General features: G+C 34.4%; 1 protein-coding gene across 1 annotated transcript; it reads right to left on the bottom strand.

Annotated features, from left to right (window-relative positions):
• Positions 1 to 212: 212 nt before the first annotated feature.
• Positions 213 to 17,670, bottom strand: LOC132744398 (membrane-associated tyrosine- and threonine-specific cdc2-inhibitory kinase-like). Its single transcript, XM_060733112.1, has 16 exons — positions 17,394 to 17,670; positions 16,949 to 17,084; positions 15,874 to 15,971; positions 13,346 to 13,428; positions 12,937 to 13,059; positions 12,001 to 12,076; positions 11,194 to 11,316; positions 10,608 to 10,702; positions 9,987 to 10,093; positions 9,382 to 9,485; positions 8,795 to 8,836; positions 7,763 to 7,937; positions 5,804 to 5,903; positions 4,482 to 4,589; positions 3,331 to 3,505; positions 213 to 1,716 (listed from the first exon to the last, which is right to left on the bottom strand). The coding sequence occupies exons 1-16, from the start codon at positions 17,463 to 17,465 to the stop codon at positions 1,684 to 1,686; spliced, it is 1,650 nt and encodes a 549-aa protein (XP_060589095.1). The 5' UTR covers positions 17,466 to 17,670; the 3' UTR covers positions 213 to 1,683.
• Between the last annotated feature and the right edge of the window lie 1,779 nt (positions 17,671 to 19,449).

Raw genomic sequence — 19,449 nt, 5'->3', positions numbered from 1 at the left:
GGCCATAATTAGGTCAAATATTATCTAATCGCAAAACCCCGACAATATGCGCCAGGGCACTTGATGACAAAGCTTCTGTGAAAGTTTGGTTCAAAATCTGTTGAGAAATGTAGGAGGAGTTGCGCACAGAAGAAATTGTTTACGCCCGCCCGACCGCCCGTCCGCCGACATACCTCAATCTAATAACCAGTTTTTTCCTTCGGAAAACCTGGTTAAAAAGCTTTAAAAGTTTTATTGTCTGGTTTAAGCCTGAAAATGGGATGAATTTTGTTTGGGAGTCTAAGTGGGCACCTTACCCCATTTTCAGGACTAAACTTAACAGTTAAACTTTAAACGTTTTTTTACAATTATATCAAGTACTAGAGCCATTGATGTTTGGTACACTACATTATTTTTTTATTTTCTAAAAAATTTCTTAGAGTAAAAACATATTTTATCTTCAAGTCAACAGGATGTTTACAAAAATGCTCCGATTGGGAGCATTCTGCAGGTGCGTGATGACGTAGTATCCTACCACTAACTAGCACCTGACTGGATAAAAAGAAAATGCGGCACTAATCTCCAGGTACCTGTCTTGTTATATCATGTTCCATATATATATATTTAAAATAAGTACAGATAGTTTTCATTGTCAGAGTAAGATCTCACTTCCAGCTCTTTGGCTTAAACATAATATGAGCCGCGTCACAACAAAACCAACATGGTGCATTTGCGACCAGCATGGATCCAGACCAGCCTGCGCATCCGCGCAGTCTGATCAGGATCTATGCTGTTCCCTTACCAACCCTATTACATGTAGAGAATATGATAGCGAACAGCATGGATCCTGATCAGACTGCACGGATGCGCAGGCTGGTCTGGTTCCATGATGATCGCAAACCCACTATGTTGGTTTTGTCATGACACGGCTCGTATTTAAGATCGATTGCGAAACAAGTTCTTGCAACTTTTATTAATCACTTTCGAGTCCGCTACCCGGAACCAACCAGTACTGGTGTCATTTGAAGAAACATGGTCGTGACCTGATTAGGGCTCTAACCCATGATCCCTGGGTTGAGAGGCAGACACCTTAACCACTAGACCTTCCAGCTCTTGGCATTTACATATGAAATTATCTCATTACAAAACTAACTTCATCACTCTCAATCCTTATTCAAATTAACAACAATAAAAAAACAATAATCAATTGAAAACAATGTAAATAATGAGCTAACATTAGTATAAAGAAATCATACATATATAATATGGCAGTTTTTTGACAGTAAAATGTACATCTGAACACTTTGTGGGTTGAGTTAATATCGAACCTTTACAATTGCAACAATTTACAAAACTGACCAACAGAAAAAATAATCCATTACCAATGGTAAAGAAATACAACATATATTGCATACAATTATCTTGAACACATCTGGTTTTTGATCTCTTTTCTTTGAATTAAAAAAAATAAAAAAATAATAATAATAAAATACATATACAATTTCTGAAATCTAAATAATGATACCAGTTAACATACTTAAATGTAAACATTAAAGAAATCTTTTCTGCCTTAACCTTTGAAACAAACTAAATATCTAGCTTACAAAGCTATATACAGATATATATTTTCCTGTATGTTAAATTTGTTCCAGCTTCATAACAGACTCTGGAATTTAATCATTAAACGTCCGGAGCACCAAGTTTTCAATCTTCCTCATCACTGGCTGCATCAAACATCTAAAATGTACAAAGAAATATCAGCCATATAACCCTGTGTATTATAAGTGTTAACTATTTCCTAAATCATATAATGGCCAACTAGAAATGTTTCCATAGACACCAATGCCTTCACATTTCACTGTTTTCTCAGTCAACTTAAAGACTGCCTCACAGCAGGATGCATAAAATTGTGTAATTTACAAAGTTAACTCAAGTCGTTACCCCAGCATATTTTATCACACGGCAAATGGCATTGTACATTATACATGTATGGCATCAGTATTGACAAGATCTTTAAGAGATGCTACAAAAAAGGGTATACAGTTGACTCTCAATAAGTCAAAATCGCTTTACTCAAAATTCCGCGTTAGTCGAAGTATTTCTAAAGTCCCATCAAATTTCCTTCTTTATCTTTGTATTTCAACTCCACTTAGGTCAAATTTTGACTTACCGAGACTCCTGTTTAGTCGAAAAGAAAATTTGGTCCCGTCAATTAAAGTCCGACATATTTTCATTTCAATTAGTCGAAGTGTGAAAACAGCCGACTGATCAAAGGTCGGCGACATAAAGGTGAGATATTGTCTCTCGTGAATCACACGTTCCATAGAAATTTTAAACGCCGGTCATCATGTATTATTAACATGTTGTTAAAGTGACTTTAATTGGTTTCAGGACTTAATTGGTTTTAACAGTTAGATAACTAAATTAAGACTCGTGCCAGTCTGACAAGTGTGTGAGTCAAAAAACAGCTTATGTATTGATGTGTGTTATCAACGTAAATGACATTTGTTTAATTAATGTTCCATCATATTGCATACATTAATATGTAGTTCCGGTTCACGATAGTTGCTACTTTCGTTTTCGTCCGATAATCAATTCACTTCAAATATAAGATAAATTGTTGTTGAAATAAAAGTGTTATTGTGCTTTTATTGTAATGAATTGTCATGAGTGCTTATTATAAACATGTGCTTTACTGATGAATACTGACAAACTTGCATTTTTGTCATTGCTACGAATGTTTGTGTTTATGTGTCACTATTAATATACATGTATTAAATTTTGAATGATATATTTTTGTTCATAATTTGTAGTTGTAAGTGATTTACCGTCATTTCAACGGTTAAATATTGTAGCATTGCCGCTATCAACAATAATAAACCTACTTCTTTGCACATTCAATCAGGCACATGTATATACATGTACGAATGTCAACGTAATGACGGCAGATCCACGTTACTCGAATTCCGTTTCTCTCGAAGTAAAATGCCCAGTCCCTTGGATTTCGAGTTACCGAGAGTCAACTGTAATTTACATGGTTCATAAAACAAGACATATGTGGCAGAGTGGTAAAGGTTGCTGAATTCAAACGCCTCTTAGCTGTGGGGTTTGAATCTTAGACTTTGGATTCTTTCATGAGAAGGTATCTATTTAATTTTTTGAAGGTTAAACAATGATTCTACTAAGTAAAGTGCCCCAACATGCTGGAGATCTTTCTTGTACAATAAATTTGGAAAATTGACCCTTCATGCATTAATTATTCAGGTTGTAAAAGCTGGTACACAACCAAGTACCATAATTTATATTGTTTAAGACTCAAAATTCTCATTATCAATTTAATATAAAACTTACACCCAGCAGATTTTTAGGTTCGATGTTGGCTTTAATGGTAACGGCTTCCTCCGTCTCGGGATTTAGATGTAACGTTGGTGTGACAGGTCGGTCTTCGTCACTCCAGCTTAAGCTACTACTATTCACACTGTCATCATTCTGGTGATGTATGGGACTTGCAGAATGTACAGAGGCACTGAAAATGTATAACTGTATATTGTATCATAGTTTGAGAATGTTTCTGTTGAAAATGAGTTCGAGTTAAATTGCATACATATACATGCACAGGGGGTTAACTAGAGTGCAGGTATTAGTTACCCACACTCTAAAGTATACCCATTGATTGGCTCATTTTTGCTGGGGTTTCCATACTGTGACGACAAAGGAATAGCGATAGAAATATCATATTCAGATGCTCGTTCATTGGTTAATTTTTTTCTGGGGTTTCATATTGTGACAACAGGGAACGCGTTTTATGTTTGCCTATGATACAAAGAGAAGGAACATTAAAACACTCGGCAATCTGATTAATACTCGACTATGCCCCCATCGTACAAATCAGATAGCCACGTATTTCGATGCTCTTTCTATTACATATCTTTGTTGTATAAATGGTTTAAACATATTTAAAGTCAATTGTGACACAGGTTCATTCAACTTATATTAATCACTGTCGAGTCTGCTGCCTGAAACCAACCAGTACTGATGTCATATAATGAAACATGGTTGTTACCGGATTAGGGCACTGAAACCAAAGATCAGAAGTAGTTAAATTATTCTCACGAACTTCATCAAACTTGACCTTGAGGCTATATACAAAGTAGAAATTGCTAACTTTTCATGCAAGATGAGATCTAAATATTCTTCAGATTATATACTTCATTAATTTGGCTGCAATAGCATATCCTCAGATCATTTCCGAATCTGTTAAATTTTACGACTTTTAACTTTCCGTATTTGATGCACTCATACCAATTGAATTCTATCAAAAGTGCACTCGTACCCATTATATCAAAAGTGCACTTGTACCCATTCTATCAAAAGGATTAAAAAGATAATTATAAAGTTGGTTAGAATTCTTAGAGATAATTAATAGATTGAATAAAAGATTAAATTCTTGTAAATTAGCATTTACAGATTTTTGCCTAGTTAATTCTTGTTATTTAACTTACTCTCTAGAAACTCGTCCAACAGGAGAGGAACTCATGGGTGATGGAATGTGGCTGTAGTGTCGGTTACGTAAAGCCGGTGTTGTGAACGCGTTCCTGACCGGAGGTCGTCTGTAATTATAACACATGTAAAACTTTTACGAAAATTAGGAAAAAAGTTTAAAATTGAGTCAGGTTGGTAACTACCCACAGGGGAATTCTCAAAAATATGAGTGAATCCCCCCAACCCCCTCCTAGAATAGACACTGGCTAGTTTTAGATTGTCATTGGTGGAAAAGTCTGTATCAATAAAATTATGTGGAAAGGACAATATTGACGATTTACTGATTTATCAAATTAAATCGCTGATACATTCACATTATACAATTTTTTTTCAGTTCGATTGTGTTGGAAGCTATAAGCTTTTTGAAACACTATTCCTGGAACCAACCAGTACTAAGGAATGAATTTAAAGTTTCTTGCTCAAGAAAACGACTTGCCCCTGACAGGGTTTGAATCCATGCAGTCAGCAATCCTTAGATTACTAGACCTATGCATTTACCACTCGACCACGCCGCCACCTGTGATACATTTGATGCTATTTCAATACCGGACATTAATGGTCATCATGCTTGTTTTAAACATTACAAAAAAAATTGCACAACATACTTAAAAGAGAAGTATATTTTCTTGTAATTATTTCTCATCATTTTCTCATTAACATTTGAAAATTAAATTTAGGAAAAAAGTTAGCCAAGAGGAGGGAAGTAAATTCTACTGTCAGACAAAATAGAATAGATAGTTTCACCAGACAGGGAGAAACATTTGGGGTTTAAAGTGTATTAACATTGTGGATTAATATCAAACTGAATGTTATATGATTATAACAATTTTCAAAGGCAGCCTAAGCCTAGCTTTACACTGTTGTTATAAGCAAATTATAATTTCTACTAAAATTGTAAGTAACGGTAAAACTCAAAGTTTTAACAATTCAGTAATAAAGCTACTTTGATGAAATTATTGGTTCAAATGGAGAATATTGATTTATTTTTAAAGATATGATCAATTGTCTTAATTATATTATGTAGAAAAATACCTAAAATTTAACAGATCAAACATTTAAATAGAGAACAAACAGTTTTTTTTTTTAACAGGTTGGGGAAGGCAGCCCTGCCCTTCATCACACAATATATTTGCAAAAGGGGAAGAAAAAACTTGATGTAAATTCAATTTTTTGGGGGAACACTTCATGATAACACTTTTCTTTAGGGAAGCAGCCATATAACAGCCCCTGCTATAGAAGGAAAAAAAGCCCTGACAAATCTAGATTTTAGGTGAACACTTACACTGGTACATCCTCATGGAAACTGTTGTCCGAGGATGAAGTATCAAATGGAGCGCCAATAGAATTGTTATGTATACTCACATCATTTAAAAATAATTCATCTGGAAAAAAATAATAATAAGAAATTAAACATTTCTTCCTTTAACAAGTTTTAGAAACAATGTTCTATAGAGAAAGAATTCAGCATTATTACAAGACAAACAAGAAACATGGCAATGCCATGAAACCAGGTTTTCAATTATCACCATTGTAGATAAATATCTTGTATTTGAAATACAAATACAAGCAACAAACAATGTAACTATGTGCAATGTAAAACATGAATAATGTAGGAGGAATTGCCACTGAAGAAGTGTTCACTATATATTCTGTATAAGGAAAAAACAAAGGGCCATAATTAGGTCAAAAATTATCCAATCACAAAACCCCGACAATATGTGCCAGGGCGCTTTGTGACAAAGCTTCTGTGAAAGTTTGAACAAAATCCGTTGAGAAATGTAGGATGAGTTCAGCACAGAAGAATTTGTTCACTATATATTGATAATTCTGTATAAGGAAAGAAAACAAAGGGCCATAATTAGGTCAAATATTATCCAATCACAAAACCCAGACAATATGCGCCAGGGCACTTGATAACAAAGCTTCTGTGAAAGTTTGGTCAAAATCCGTCGAGAAATGTAGAAGTTGCGCACGATAGAAATTGTTCACTATATATTCTGTATAAGGAAAAAAAAAAGGGCCATAATTAGGTCAAATATTATCCAATCACAAAACCCTGACAATATGCGCCAGGGCACATGATGACAAAGCTTCTGTGAAAGTTTGAACAAAATCCCTTGAGAATTGTAGAGGGTGTTCAGAAGAAATTGTTCACTATATATTCTATATAAGGAAAAAAAACAAAGGGCAATAATTAAGTCAAATATCATCCAATCGCAAAACCCCGACAATATGCCCCAGGGCACTTGGTGACAAAGGTCCTGTGAAAGTTTGGTCAAAATCCGTGGAGAAATGTAGGAGGAGTTGTGCACAGAAGAAATTGTTCACTATATATTCTATATCAGGAAAAAAAACAAAGGGCCATAATTAGGTCAAATATTATCCAATCGCAAAACCCCGACAATATGCGCCAGGGCACTTGATGACAAAGCTTTTGTGAAAGTTTGGTCAAAATCTGTTGAGAAATGTAGAAGGAGTTGCGCACAGAAGAAATTGTTTACGCCCGCCCGCCGACATACCTCAATCTAATAACAAGTTTTTTCCTTCGGAAAACCTGGTTAAAAACTAATACTTTTACATAGCACTTTAAAAATGCAAATTGTTAATTTTGGCACTAGAACTCACTGTCCTGTTAATGTATTTTTTTTCAGGTTGTTTAGGTACATCTAGTGCCCTCAACTAGGGGTGTCACGTTTAAACAGGAACAGTTTTGGCTAAAAATTGGTTAGAAAATTCAATAACCGAGTTTAGTATTTGACTAAGGGGCGGAAAAGTTTTAAATTGATTCCAATATCATATATTACATTAGATTTGTATGAAAAGATATGACAATTGTTTGTTTTTTAGTTGTACTCTACAATGTATCTTTTTTCGATCTGATCAAATACGGTACTACCATAGCAGAAAAAAGTTACTCCATGTTCGGTCATTTTGAGTACAACAAAATACGAACAAAGTGGCATATCTTGTCATAAAGAAACAAAGTTAATGTTGAAAACCTTAAGGATTTTATTAGAACAGTGGGTTAAACGTTTAACATGGTTATTTCATCCCCATTTAAACGGTTAGGATTTTTTTCTAACCGTGACACCCCTACCTTCAACTAACCCAAGTAGCTGTCATAATTGCTAACTACTGCCCAACCGCATACTATTGCCTAACTAATAGCAAATACCTAGCTTATTCTAAATGACTAACTTTATACAAAACGCCTAACAAAATACGTCATACACTGACTCACCATCTGAGAGGCTATGATCCAGCTGTCCGGAAGTATTGAAGCTGGATGAGAGGCTACTAGAATGTGTGGACTTTCTGTATCGGATACGTATTTTATTGTACGGAATGGTGAACAAAGTCAGTAGTAGCAACATCCATTCCCATACTTGAAATAATGAAGACTTTACAGTAGATATCTGTAAATAAAGAATGTTTACGTCAAATGCTTGTGTTTGTCAATATGTGTGTGTGTGTTTTAAGTTGCCGCAACTCTTGTTACAGCAATTAGGCCACTTTGCAGCCTGAGACTTAACAACAGAAGTGATGACCTGCAATGCCTTGATATCCAGTCAATATATATCAAGTAGCTGAAACACAAAGTATAAGAGAGGTTTGGCCAGAATATGTCTATACTACTATCTACTGTACATTATTATATAGAACAGATTTATTACAGGAAGAGACACAAACTTATAGGCTTTTTTACATTGCACCAACATAGTAGAGGTCACATGGTGACTTTCCAGCTTTATGGTGAAGGAAGACCTCAGGTGACCTTCTGTCAACAAACAGGCACATGAGTAGAACTATCAATGTTCCATAAGCTAGCTGGATAGCTTCCTCACTTGAAAGGATGCTAAGTCCCTAGTGAGACTTAAACTCACAGAGGCTAGGGGCGAAAAGTTTGAAGTCAAACATCTTAACCACTCAACCACAGATGCCAAATAAACTTTCTTATTCTTATTTCTTTCTTATTAATAATGCAAAAGTCTGAAAAAGTTTATAAATTATCACATACATGACGTCATATGATGCCTTTACTAGAAGAGGGAGACTGTTGGTACACCTTATATAAGGCAATAACAGGTACCTAGGTGGAATAAATTACATACCATACACTACCAAGATAACTTCATCACATCATGTGACTGTGTTTCCATAGAAGATACAAACCAATGCAGTGTGGTAAAAAAAGACATAACAGTCAGGTACTAGATCACTTGTACAATAATTCGAATAAATCTTGACAAAGTAATTAAACCTGTACACTTACAGCACTTTTAAGCATGTACTCTCGCCTTCTCTTCTTTAGCACCTGAAATAATCCAATATTTCATATCAAACATATTTTCACACTCACTATGATATATAACATAGAAACTGGTCAACAATTGGCTTTACCTTTTCCATGCTAAAATTTGGTTTACTTTGTAAAACAAAAATTTGTTGTTTTTTTTGTAAAAATATCCACTGCAAATTTCCTTGTTTCAGCTTATTATTAATGAACTTTCAAACTTTGATTAGCTGGAATATTAGCACCAATTGGAGGAAATAATGTTGAGTATTGTTGGTTTTTTTTCCCATAATTGAGCCCCGTCATGACAAAAACAACATAATGAGTTTGCGACAAGCATGGATCCAGACCAGCCTGCGCATTCGCGCAGTCTGATCAGGATCCATGCTGTTCGCTATCAGTTTCTCGTCTTGTTATATGGTTCATAAGGGAACAACATGGATCCTGATCAGACTGGTCTGGATCCATGCTGGTCGCAAACCCATTATGTTGGTTTTGTCGTGACGCGGCTCATATGATTTTGAAATCATTTAAGATTTTGTAAGATAAAACATCAAGAATCTCACCTTTCTGACGTAAGGGAAGGCGAGACATTGATCGGCTGTAGGACGATGACTCGGTGCAGGATCCAACATCTGACGTATCACATACTTCAGGTCAAACGATTTATCTGTAACATTCAATATACATATATATATTTCATACATGCTTGGGTGGTATATTCATGAATTAATAGCAGAAAGAATTGGAATAATTCTTTGTAAGGTAAGTGGATTTTTTCTTTACCCTTATGAAAGAGGATTTTTTTCTTGTGTTGGTACCGAAATAATTCCCTAGATTTTATACACCAGAATTTACATCTTGTCACATTAGTGACAATGGCAACGGACAGTGAGAACCTTCAGTTCTGACAAAAGCCAACATATAAATTTTGACTATTTGAAATTTTGGAAGGAAAAAGAATCTTAGCTATTGGAAATTTTCAGGCCATTCAAAGAAAAAATCCACTAAATCTGTGATTCAAAGAGTGATTTTTATACCCTATCAGTAAGAAATATATTACAAAACTACATGTTTTTAACATATGAGGAAACTGGTGATATAGTTTAAGAGTTTACTGAAACATGGATTGAAATTGCAAAGAGAAAATTGTTACACAATTTTATCATACCTCTCAGGAATTCATCAGGGAGCTGTCCTCTTCTCAGTACATGCCAGCCCTCTCCTCCTCTAGGTAGGTCAAGGTCACTGGCTAACTCTAGCACTGTCATTCCTAAACTGCAAACATAGATTGTCAATTATGTTTTCTTTCATTCCATTCAGACAAACATAAATAATTTATCATTTAACTCCTTAATTAATATCCTACACTTATAAAATATAAATAAGAAAGACAATGTAGGAGTGGCTACTATAGGTTCACTTTAATTTATCGTGTGTAGTGAACCAACAGTACCTCGAACAGAAGGTACACTAACAACAGAACTATTATGACAAAGTTTTCACATTGACTGGATTATGACAACCACAAACAGCTGTTGATACATTAGTTCAGGTATAGATATGCACAAAAATATAGCAAAGGTATCTTAATGGCCTTCTACAATTAAAGAATGCATCGTTCACTTTGGGACTAAAAACCAGTATTAGTAAAAACATGTCATTGTTAATCTGAAAACTGGTTTGAAACAAAAATTTTTAATCATAAATTATAGTTTTTTGGAAGTGATGACAGAAATTTATATTTTTCAAGAATTCGGAATCAATACAACATAATACATATAATAAATACCTAAAAATATCAGCCGCCTTACTATATTTCCCGTCCATCAATTCTGGTGCCAGGTATTTTGGATCACCTTCCTGAGCCTCGGAAAAATCATTGCCCTGAAAAACATTTACCATCCAAATTCAGGTGCAAACAACCAGGTGCAAATTTCTACAAACAATTAATCATGAACATCATATTTATATACTGTCATACACAGACTTATATCATAAGATAACATGTTAGAGGTGTCCGTGGCTGAGTGGTTAAAGTAGCTGACTTCAAACCACTTGTCTCTCAGCGCCGTAAGTTCTAGCTAACTAGCTTACGAAACATCAATGGTTCTACACAGGTGCCCATTTGTGCCTGAAATAATGTACAGATGGGCACAGGTCTCCCTCAACCAGTAAAGCTGGAAAGTCCTCATACGACCTATACTGTGTTGGTGTAACATAAAATCCAACAAAACAAACAGGTAATATGTTTCATATAGGTAGAATAAGATGGCATTCCTTTAAATTTTAGGGAAAAAATAAAAGGAATGTTTGCTTTTAAATATCCATAAACAAAGTTCATAAAAACATATTAAAATATAAAGGACGTAACAAACCTTTGACAGATCTATAACCAGGCCAAAATCTCCTAATTTACATATACCGTCGTATGATATAAATATATTATCAGGCTTGATATCCATGTGTATCAGGTTATGTGCATGAAGATGTTTCACAGCCTGAAAATACCAGATATAACCTACACACAAAATGTTCCGTCAAATAGACAAGTTCCAATATTATCATCATTATTATCAGTGGTGGTGGTTATAAACGTAATATTTTTATCATTATTATTGTATATGGAGATAGTCATAAAAGTAATATTATTATCATTATAATCATTATTATTCTATTCAACATCATTACCTTTCTTCTTTTTCTCATTTTTTTCTTTTGGTTTCAAGTAACAGTCATTTAAATTCCAAGAGTTATATGGCATTTATTTACTACTGCTTTTGTTTTAAATGCCATGTATATTTGTATTCCATGTCGAAATAATTTTCAATCATTATTCCATGCCATGGGTAGCGAGGGATTAGCAACATCAGTATAAAGCCTGCCACTGTTCGTACCGGTTTTGACTGAATGGCCAAATAACCTAACAGACCAGTTTTTGTTTTTGTGCCGATACATGTCTGGCGCAGATTTTAGACGCGCCCATGGCCCTATGCTGCTGATTTTCTTGTGCCATTTTCATTTTTTTTAATGGCGCAAAATCATCTCCTTGACAGATCTCTGTCTTTATACATTTACTAAATTGAAACATTCAAACAGATTTCTGAAAAAGCATCAGTCTTCTACGTGAAACTGCAGTAAAGATATAACACATGCTAGTAAAAGAAAAAAGTTCAGATGTATACCTGTAAAAGATCTACAAGAAAGTTCCAGATGACGGGCTCACTAATATCATGATGTGCCTCGGCATAGTTACTCAAACTGAAATTAAAACTGCTTTTTAACCAGTGTAATGTGAGTGATGAACTAAGGCTTTTGTTTTAGATGCTTGCCTCCTAACATATAGATTATAGGTTTGAACTCAATTTATACTTTTAAGCTGCAAGTCCCTACTTGTGCTCTACTTGTTATGAAAAGATTGAGCCCTACTTCTGTAGTATTATTTCAATGTTATTCATCCGTATGATTATTTGAACCAGTCATTTAATTTTACTTTGAACAAATCATATAGATTTTATTTGACATCCCTGCTGTTTTACATTCCAGTTTAGCAAATTTAAGGTAGTGTTAAAGATGGCATATTGTTATTATTGTGTGAATAAAGATAACAGATTACTGTATAGCAGAATAAATGTTGAGTTACATCAAAGCATACAGCAGTCTGAAGCTTTGTGGTCTCGTGTTTGCAGTACAATGAGGTGTATTATACTAGTATAACATTTGTCTCCATCATTATCACTTTCTTAAATTTACTAAAATTTTATATAAAACAGCAGGGGTTTGAGTTTGGGATGGGCAAAAATGAGGAAATAACTATTCATATAGCTAGAGGTATCGGGGCTGCTAGGGCCCCCAACATGTCCGAGGGTCCACGGATTTTGCCCTTTAAAATCCTGTAAAAAAACCTTTCAATGTTGTTTCGCAGTGTCATAAAAGCATCTTTTAATAGCGACTTTGTTTTAAACAGCACGATGAACTTTAAATATTCATTTTTCATTTCTGATAGCATGGCATCTTAAAAAAGTACTGTACGGATTTTAGATCTGTATTTGGAAAAAGAAGAAAAAAGTATGAAAAAGTAGGGCCTGCTTGACATGCCTGTACAGCCTATATATCTATACCTAGTTTTACAAAGTTCCACCAGGAGATAAAGGTGTTGTCTTTCTTCCCACGCCTTGTGTATTTTTACACAGTTTGGATGATGTGGCAACTTCTCTTGTTTAGCTACCTCTTCAAGTTTCCTTCTCTGCAAAACACAAAGACAATTTAACTATAAATATTAAAAGGTTTAAAAACTATCAGATTTACTCGTATCATTAATACTTTCCCTATGAATAACTTTTGCGTGAGTACTTAATAAACTTAGTTATTTGTCAATAAAATAATATGAGCCGTGTCATGACAAAACCAACATAATGGGTTTTGCGAACAGCATGATAGCGAAATAGCATGGATCCTGATCAGACTGGATGCTGGTCGCAAACGCACTATGTTGGTTTTTGTCGTGACGCGGCTCATGTAGTATTGTACCTATCTGACTGGCCCCTGAATCTTTCACGAGATTTTTTAATTGCATACAGCTTTCCATCTTCTTTACTCTTGACTTTAAACACCTGAAATATACAAATTATACACATTATGAACAATATTATGCTCAAGAAAATCTTACAATAATATAATAAAATTCAACTCATTCAATAAATTAAGTATTAAAAGAACTTAACTGAGGTTCAAAAGCCGAAAAACATGAAATTTGAATTCTTTACCAACAGTACTGTAGATCAGCTGGGTCACTAAAACCAATAGGAAGTGCAAAAGATACTTAAAAATAAATTGAAAATCACAAGTTTGTGCTATTCTTAGTCATATTTGAGTGAAAAGCGTTGCAACACTTTTCAATTCAGGGTCATTTTTCACAATAAAAATAACAAGATATGTTTGTAAAACATGTATGCCCCCTATCAGCAGCCAATTATTCATGTGATAAGGTAATTATGCATGACTTTTGACCCAGTGATCAAACAATTAATAAAGGTTATCAAGTATCTACTGGTCATGACCTTGACCTTTGACCCCTTGACCCAAAAAACCCCAAAAGGGGTCTTTTCTGGTCACACCAATCATTCATACAAAGGTTTTAAGTCCTAGGGGGTAAAAGCTTTTTTAGTTAAATGATCGGGGAAAAGTTTTTTTCCTAAGGTCATGTTACATGACCTTTGACCCCCCTTTACCCTAAAAAACAAAGGTTATGCTGGGTCTGACCAACACCATACAAATTAATTCCCCAGGCCAAAGGGTTTTAAGTTATTGATCGGAAAACATTTTTACCACAATTAATGTGGTTTTTTTGCCCCTTCCCCAAAAAATATAGGGGCACTCTGGGCTGCCCAAACAACCAAAATTTGAAATTTAGGGTTTAAGGGGTTTTTTAATTTTTATCAAAACGCTTTTACCAAATCAATGTGACCTTGACCTTTGACCCCTTGACCCCAAAATCAATAGGGGTCATCTACTGATCATGACCAATCACCATACCAAGTTTGAAGTTCCTAGGCTAAGGGTTCTTTATTTATTGATCCGAAACTGTTTTTACCTAAGAGGTCAATGTGACCTTGACCTTTGACCCCTTGACCCCAAAATCAATAGGGGTCATCTACTGATCATGACCAATCACCATATCAAGTTTGTAGTCCCTAGGCCTAAGGGTTCTTTCGTTATTGATAGGAAACCGTTTTTACCTACAAGGTCAATGTGACCTTGACCTTTGACCCCTTAACTCCAAAATCAATAGGGTCATCTACTGATCATGACCAATCACCATATCAAGTTTGAAGTCCCTAGGCCTAAGGTTTCTTTCGTTATTGATCGGAAACCGTTTTAACCTACAAGGTCAATGTGACCTTGACCTTTGACCACTTAACCCCAAAATCAATAGGGTCATCTGCTGGTCATAACCAATCACCATACCAAGTTTGAAGTTCCTAGGCCTAAGGGTTCTTTTGTTATTGATCGGAAACCGTTTTTACCCAAGAGGTCAATGTGACCTTGACCTTTGACCCCTTGACCCCAAAATCGTTAGGGTCATCTACTGATCATGACCAATCACCATACCAAGTTTAAAGTTCCTAGGCCTTAAGGTTCTTTACTTATTGATCGGAAACCGTTTTTGCTTACAAGGTCAATGTGACCTTGACCTTTGACCCCAAAATCAATAGGGGTCATCTACTGATCATGACAAATCACCAAACCAAGTTTGAAGTTCCTAGGCCTTAAGGTTCTTTAGTTATTGATCGGAAACCGTTTTTGCTTACAAGGTCAATGTGACCTTGACCTTTGACCCCTTGACCCCAAAATCAATAGGGGTCATCTACTGATCATGACAAATCACCATACCAAGTTTGAAGTTCCTAGGCCTTAAGGTTCTTTAGTTATTGATCGGAAACCGTTTTTGCTTACAAGGTCAATGTGACCTTGACCTTTGACCCCTTGACCCCAAAATCAATAGGGGTCATCTACTTGTCATGACCAATCACCATACCAAGTTTGAAGTTCCTAGGCCTAAGGGTTCTTTAGTTATCACTCGGAAACCATTTGGTCTACGGACCGACGGACCGACAAGTGCAAAGCAATATACCCCCTTTTTTTCAAAAGGGGGCATAATTATTCTGGAAAAACGTAGAGAGCGAATATTCTTAAATTTTGCACACAAGTTATTGGTCTAAACCTAAACCAAAGAACATTTATTTTGAAAATTAGTTCTAATCCAGTCATGTCAAAAAACCTACACTCACAGGGTTTTCATTTTTATCTGAGGCAACAGATTCTCTCAAGAAAACAACCAATTTATTGATACTGTAATATACTGGCTGAAAATACTGATTTTAACAGCATTTTAACCAATGTTTTGGATTACCAATCTGTTAATAATGAAAACCTAAACTCATCCAATATTTATGCAAGCCTTTGAAGACCTATCACTATAATTAGCTGAGACCCATCACTCTTGCAGCGTACTTACAGTATACTTACAGTGTACCAAAGGAAAACAAAATACATACCTCACCAAAAGAGCCAGCACCTAGTTGTGAAATCACCTGAAAACACTGGTTAAAATACAAATCTCTACTATGTTGGTTGTACCCTGGACTCAATACAGCTAAAACACAAGTTAAGGACTTATTTACATATACATAGATACAAGGTTATTTTTTTCTCCTGTATTTTACTGCCAAAATAAAGGCTCTTTCCCCAGGCCCAAAATAGGTATATTTTCCTTTAAAAAATGCTTTATTTCCCCCTGAAAAGCTCTGTGTATATTCTTCATCAGAACCATGACTTGACGGCAGCTGATTTATATCAGCTAATTGATCAATTTATTTGACTGTAAAACAGAAATCTGTCCCTATTGTTAGCCTAGAGCTGCTATGTACCATGCATGAAATTTAAGATTGAATTGAAATTGAAATTTTTTTTGTAGTGTGTGGGTAAATTCCATTCTTAGTTGTTAGAATTTGATTTCAGCTTAAGTTTTCCCCCTAGTTATCATGCTATATTTTTCAATGTTTTATATAAATATTATCTATTCATAATTTCATAATCATGTGCATCCTTGGATACCCACAGTTGATTAAAATGTAGCATAACATGTAATCATCTGTGGGTAAAAATGAATTAAATTGTGTAGATAAACAGCGATAGGTGCATAAAATATCAACCAATGAAATAGTGTTGAGCAAAATTTATATTCTTCGACAGCAAAGGTAAACAACTATCAGAAACAGAGTAGGAGCGCCCACAGTGTAAACCCGTTTCAAATGTCTAGCAAAACTATTCCCAAACTAAATTATTTCACAAGCAGAGAACACAACAGTAATATTTTTTCTAGAATTAAGTAATGAACCTTTCACCAAAAGTCATATATAGAATGAGCGTTTTGATTGATTTTAATCGCCTCTTGAAATTGTGTGGCAACGGTGAACCAATGAAAAAGCTGTCTTTGACACACCTCTTATCGACTGGATGTCGGCGAAAAAATCAAACAGCTGATGGAAAGATAATGGTGCGTCTGTGGGTGTCACTGTCAGACGATGAATTAGGCGAAACAGAACTTTATTTCATAAATTGCAAGGATACAGTCATTTGTTTTTGAACTTCTAAAGGACACAATCTGAGCTCTTGTCACTGGTCTATGTGGGAAAATACGGCTTACAGGTGGAGCACTTTTCACAGGTGGTCTTGGTGGAAGCTGATCTCTTGGTGTACCTCTTGACTAAAAGTAGAAAAATAAAGTTGATATCTGTAACATAAAGAGACGTCTGCAATTTTTGGTGGATTAAGGGGGTGTGGAGGGAGGTGGCAGGTGAAGGAAAGATTTCCATAGGTCAAACTGACCAAATAATTTAAAATTATTTTGCTCCACTCAGTTGTATCAAGGATGATGGAGCAGGCTGTAACGGTCTATACAAGGAAGTCCATCCGTCCTCAATATCCATATTACATAAACTATGCGGGAAATAAGTGGCACATATTAAAAGAAGAGTTATAGCTAATATAAAATAAAATAATAAAGGTTACATGCCTTTTTCGTGGAGAAAGTTTGCACCTCCTGAAAAAAATGTGGCGTTGGCCTTGGACTTTGGAAGGCTGCCATTTCGCCTTACATTGTTATTCACGGTAATATTCACATGCTCATTAATCGATACTTATAACCTTTGAAAATATAAGTTAGTTCATATGGTTATAGTTATTTCAATTGACTTCAAAACAAGTGAACTCAGAGTTTGTTTATATTTTTCTACTTCCTCGGGAAAAATTTCGCGGTCTTTTGCCATCGATTAGTAACAGAGATCCCGATTGGTTAAAAAGTGTTTATATAGTACGACTATTTTCTTTTTCTACGGCTTCTTATTGACTGGTTGTAAAGTACTAAATAATGGTTTAGAGTTCAAAACACTTCTTTGTTTTATACGGCATTCCTTTAAAACAAAAATATGATATGAAATATTTGTGGTTTATATGATACTATAAAACCTATCTTCAGTATAGAAAATTATATTATTAAAATTAAAGTATAAATATATTTCTGGACTAAATGATATTTGAAAAAAAAGTTTTTTTATCTGCATTTAATCTGAATTTTTAGGTAGGTTAAACAGCGCTTTAAAGTAGAAACGTTTTTTACACCCCCCCCCCCCGAGACGATTCACTCTATTTTATACTCTATTTTATAACGGTTTAATTTAAATCTTTAAGAATTAATGTTTTTTATGCTGGACAGATTATTATAATTATGCTGAATGGTTTTCCAACACCTCTCATCATTTTCAATTATTTTAAGTTTTAAACCTCTATAGTTTAATAATTAAGATTTTATTCTGTGATTAAAAGGCCCATTATGACCAAGATATGCTTCTTTTTTTGTTTCTGTTTTTGCTATGTTGTTTTTACCCATTATTCCATAGGTTATGTTTAAACTATTATATATATGTAATTCCGACAATAGATAAATATTGACCTGACTTGACTTCTATTTTTCTCCTCTTTTTATTTTTGCTTCTCTTTTAAATCTGCAACATGGAGGTAAATCTGCATAGAAATTTGGAAATAAAAAAAAAACTTCCAGATTCAATGACTAGACATGCTACTGATATTTAATGTAGAGCAATAATCGTGATTTCGAATTCCAGGAAATAACGTCCATTATAGCCAAAACAATGTACGTTTGATTTTATAGATTAAATTTGATGGCATTTATCATGTTTTTAGGAATACGAGGATTGTTCAAAAAGTTATATGACTGAGAGTCTTGCATATCCATATTTCATCCAATTTAGAATATTTTCATATGTATAGGGATCGTAAAATGTTTTCTACAATTTATGCATAAGTTTATTAATTTATGCTGATGAACGCGCGTTCCTGTGAATTGAAAACCATGGAAAAACATGCCCCCCGGGCGCAGCACAAAAAACTAGTTTTTGAATCTGATTTATTTTTGATTTATTCAAAATTTAACTCTTTTTTGTCCATTATACACTAAACACATTTTTTTTATATTTAAGTGCATTAAATTAAATTTTACGAAATTGGGCATGAAATACATAATTATTTTTGTTTTGAAAAAGCTGTGATTTTTGTGTTAAATGAAAATACGCACCGGTAATAAAAAAAAATTCATGCAAACGTTTAAATTTTCCCAAAAATGAAAATTTAATATTTTTCAAGTACATACAAAAAGATAAAATTAAAAAGGAAAAATCCTGCCCTCAGGGCAATCGTTTTCAGCTGGTAAACGGCGAATACAAAAAATCCTCACAGGAATGTTTGAGGATGAAAGCGGAAAATTGACGCAACGTTAGTGACGTCAATTGCAAAAGCGGTGTAAATGGATCGACGGTAAATGGTACGCGGACTGTCCGGTATTTTTTATGTCTGCTTCGGGTCTACTTATTCAGTTCTCACCAAAGGATTGTTTTTATCAAACACTATTTTATTGTATCTCATTAGATATACTTCGTTTTATATAAATTTATACAATAATTAATAAAAACGTAGTATTTTCCCCAACTTTGTTTGAATAAATGATACTTTTAAATTGATAAATATTGTTATTTTACTGTATATAATCATATTGT

Source organism: Ruditapes philippinarum, unplaced genomic scaffold (assembly GCF_026571515.1).
Source record: "Ruditapes philippinarum isolate M1 unplaced genomic scaffold, ASM2657151v2 ctg5731_1_1_1_1, whole genome shotgun sequence".
NCBI classification, from domain to species: Eukaryota; Metazoa; Mollusca; class Bivalvia; order Venerida; family Veneridae; genus Ruditapes; species Ruditapes philippinarum.
This window is presented reverse-complemented; position numbering and strand designations above follow the sequence as displayed.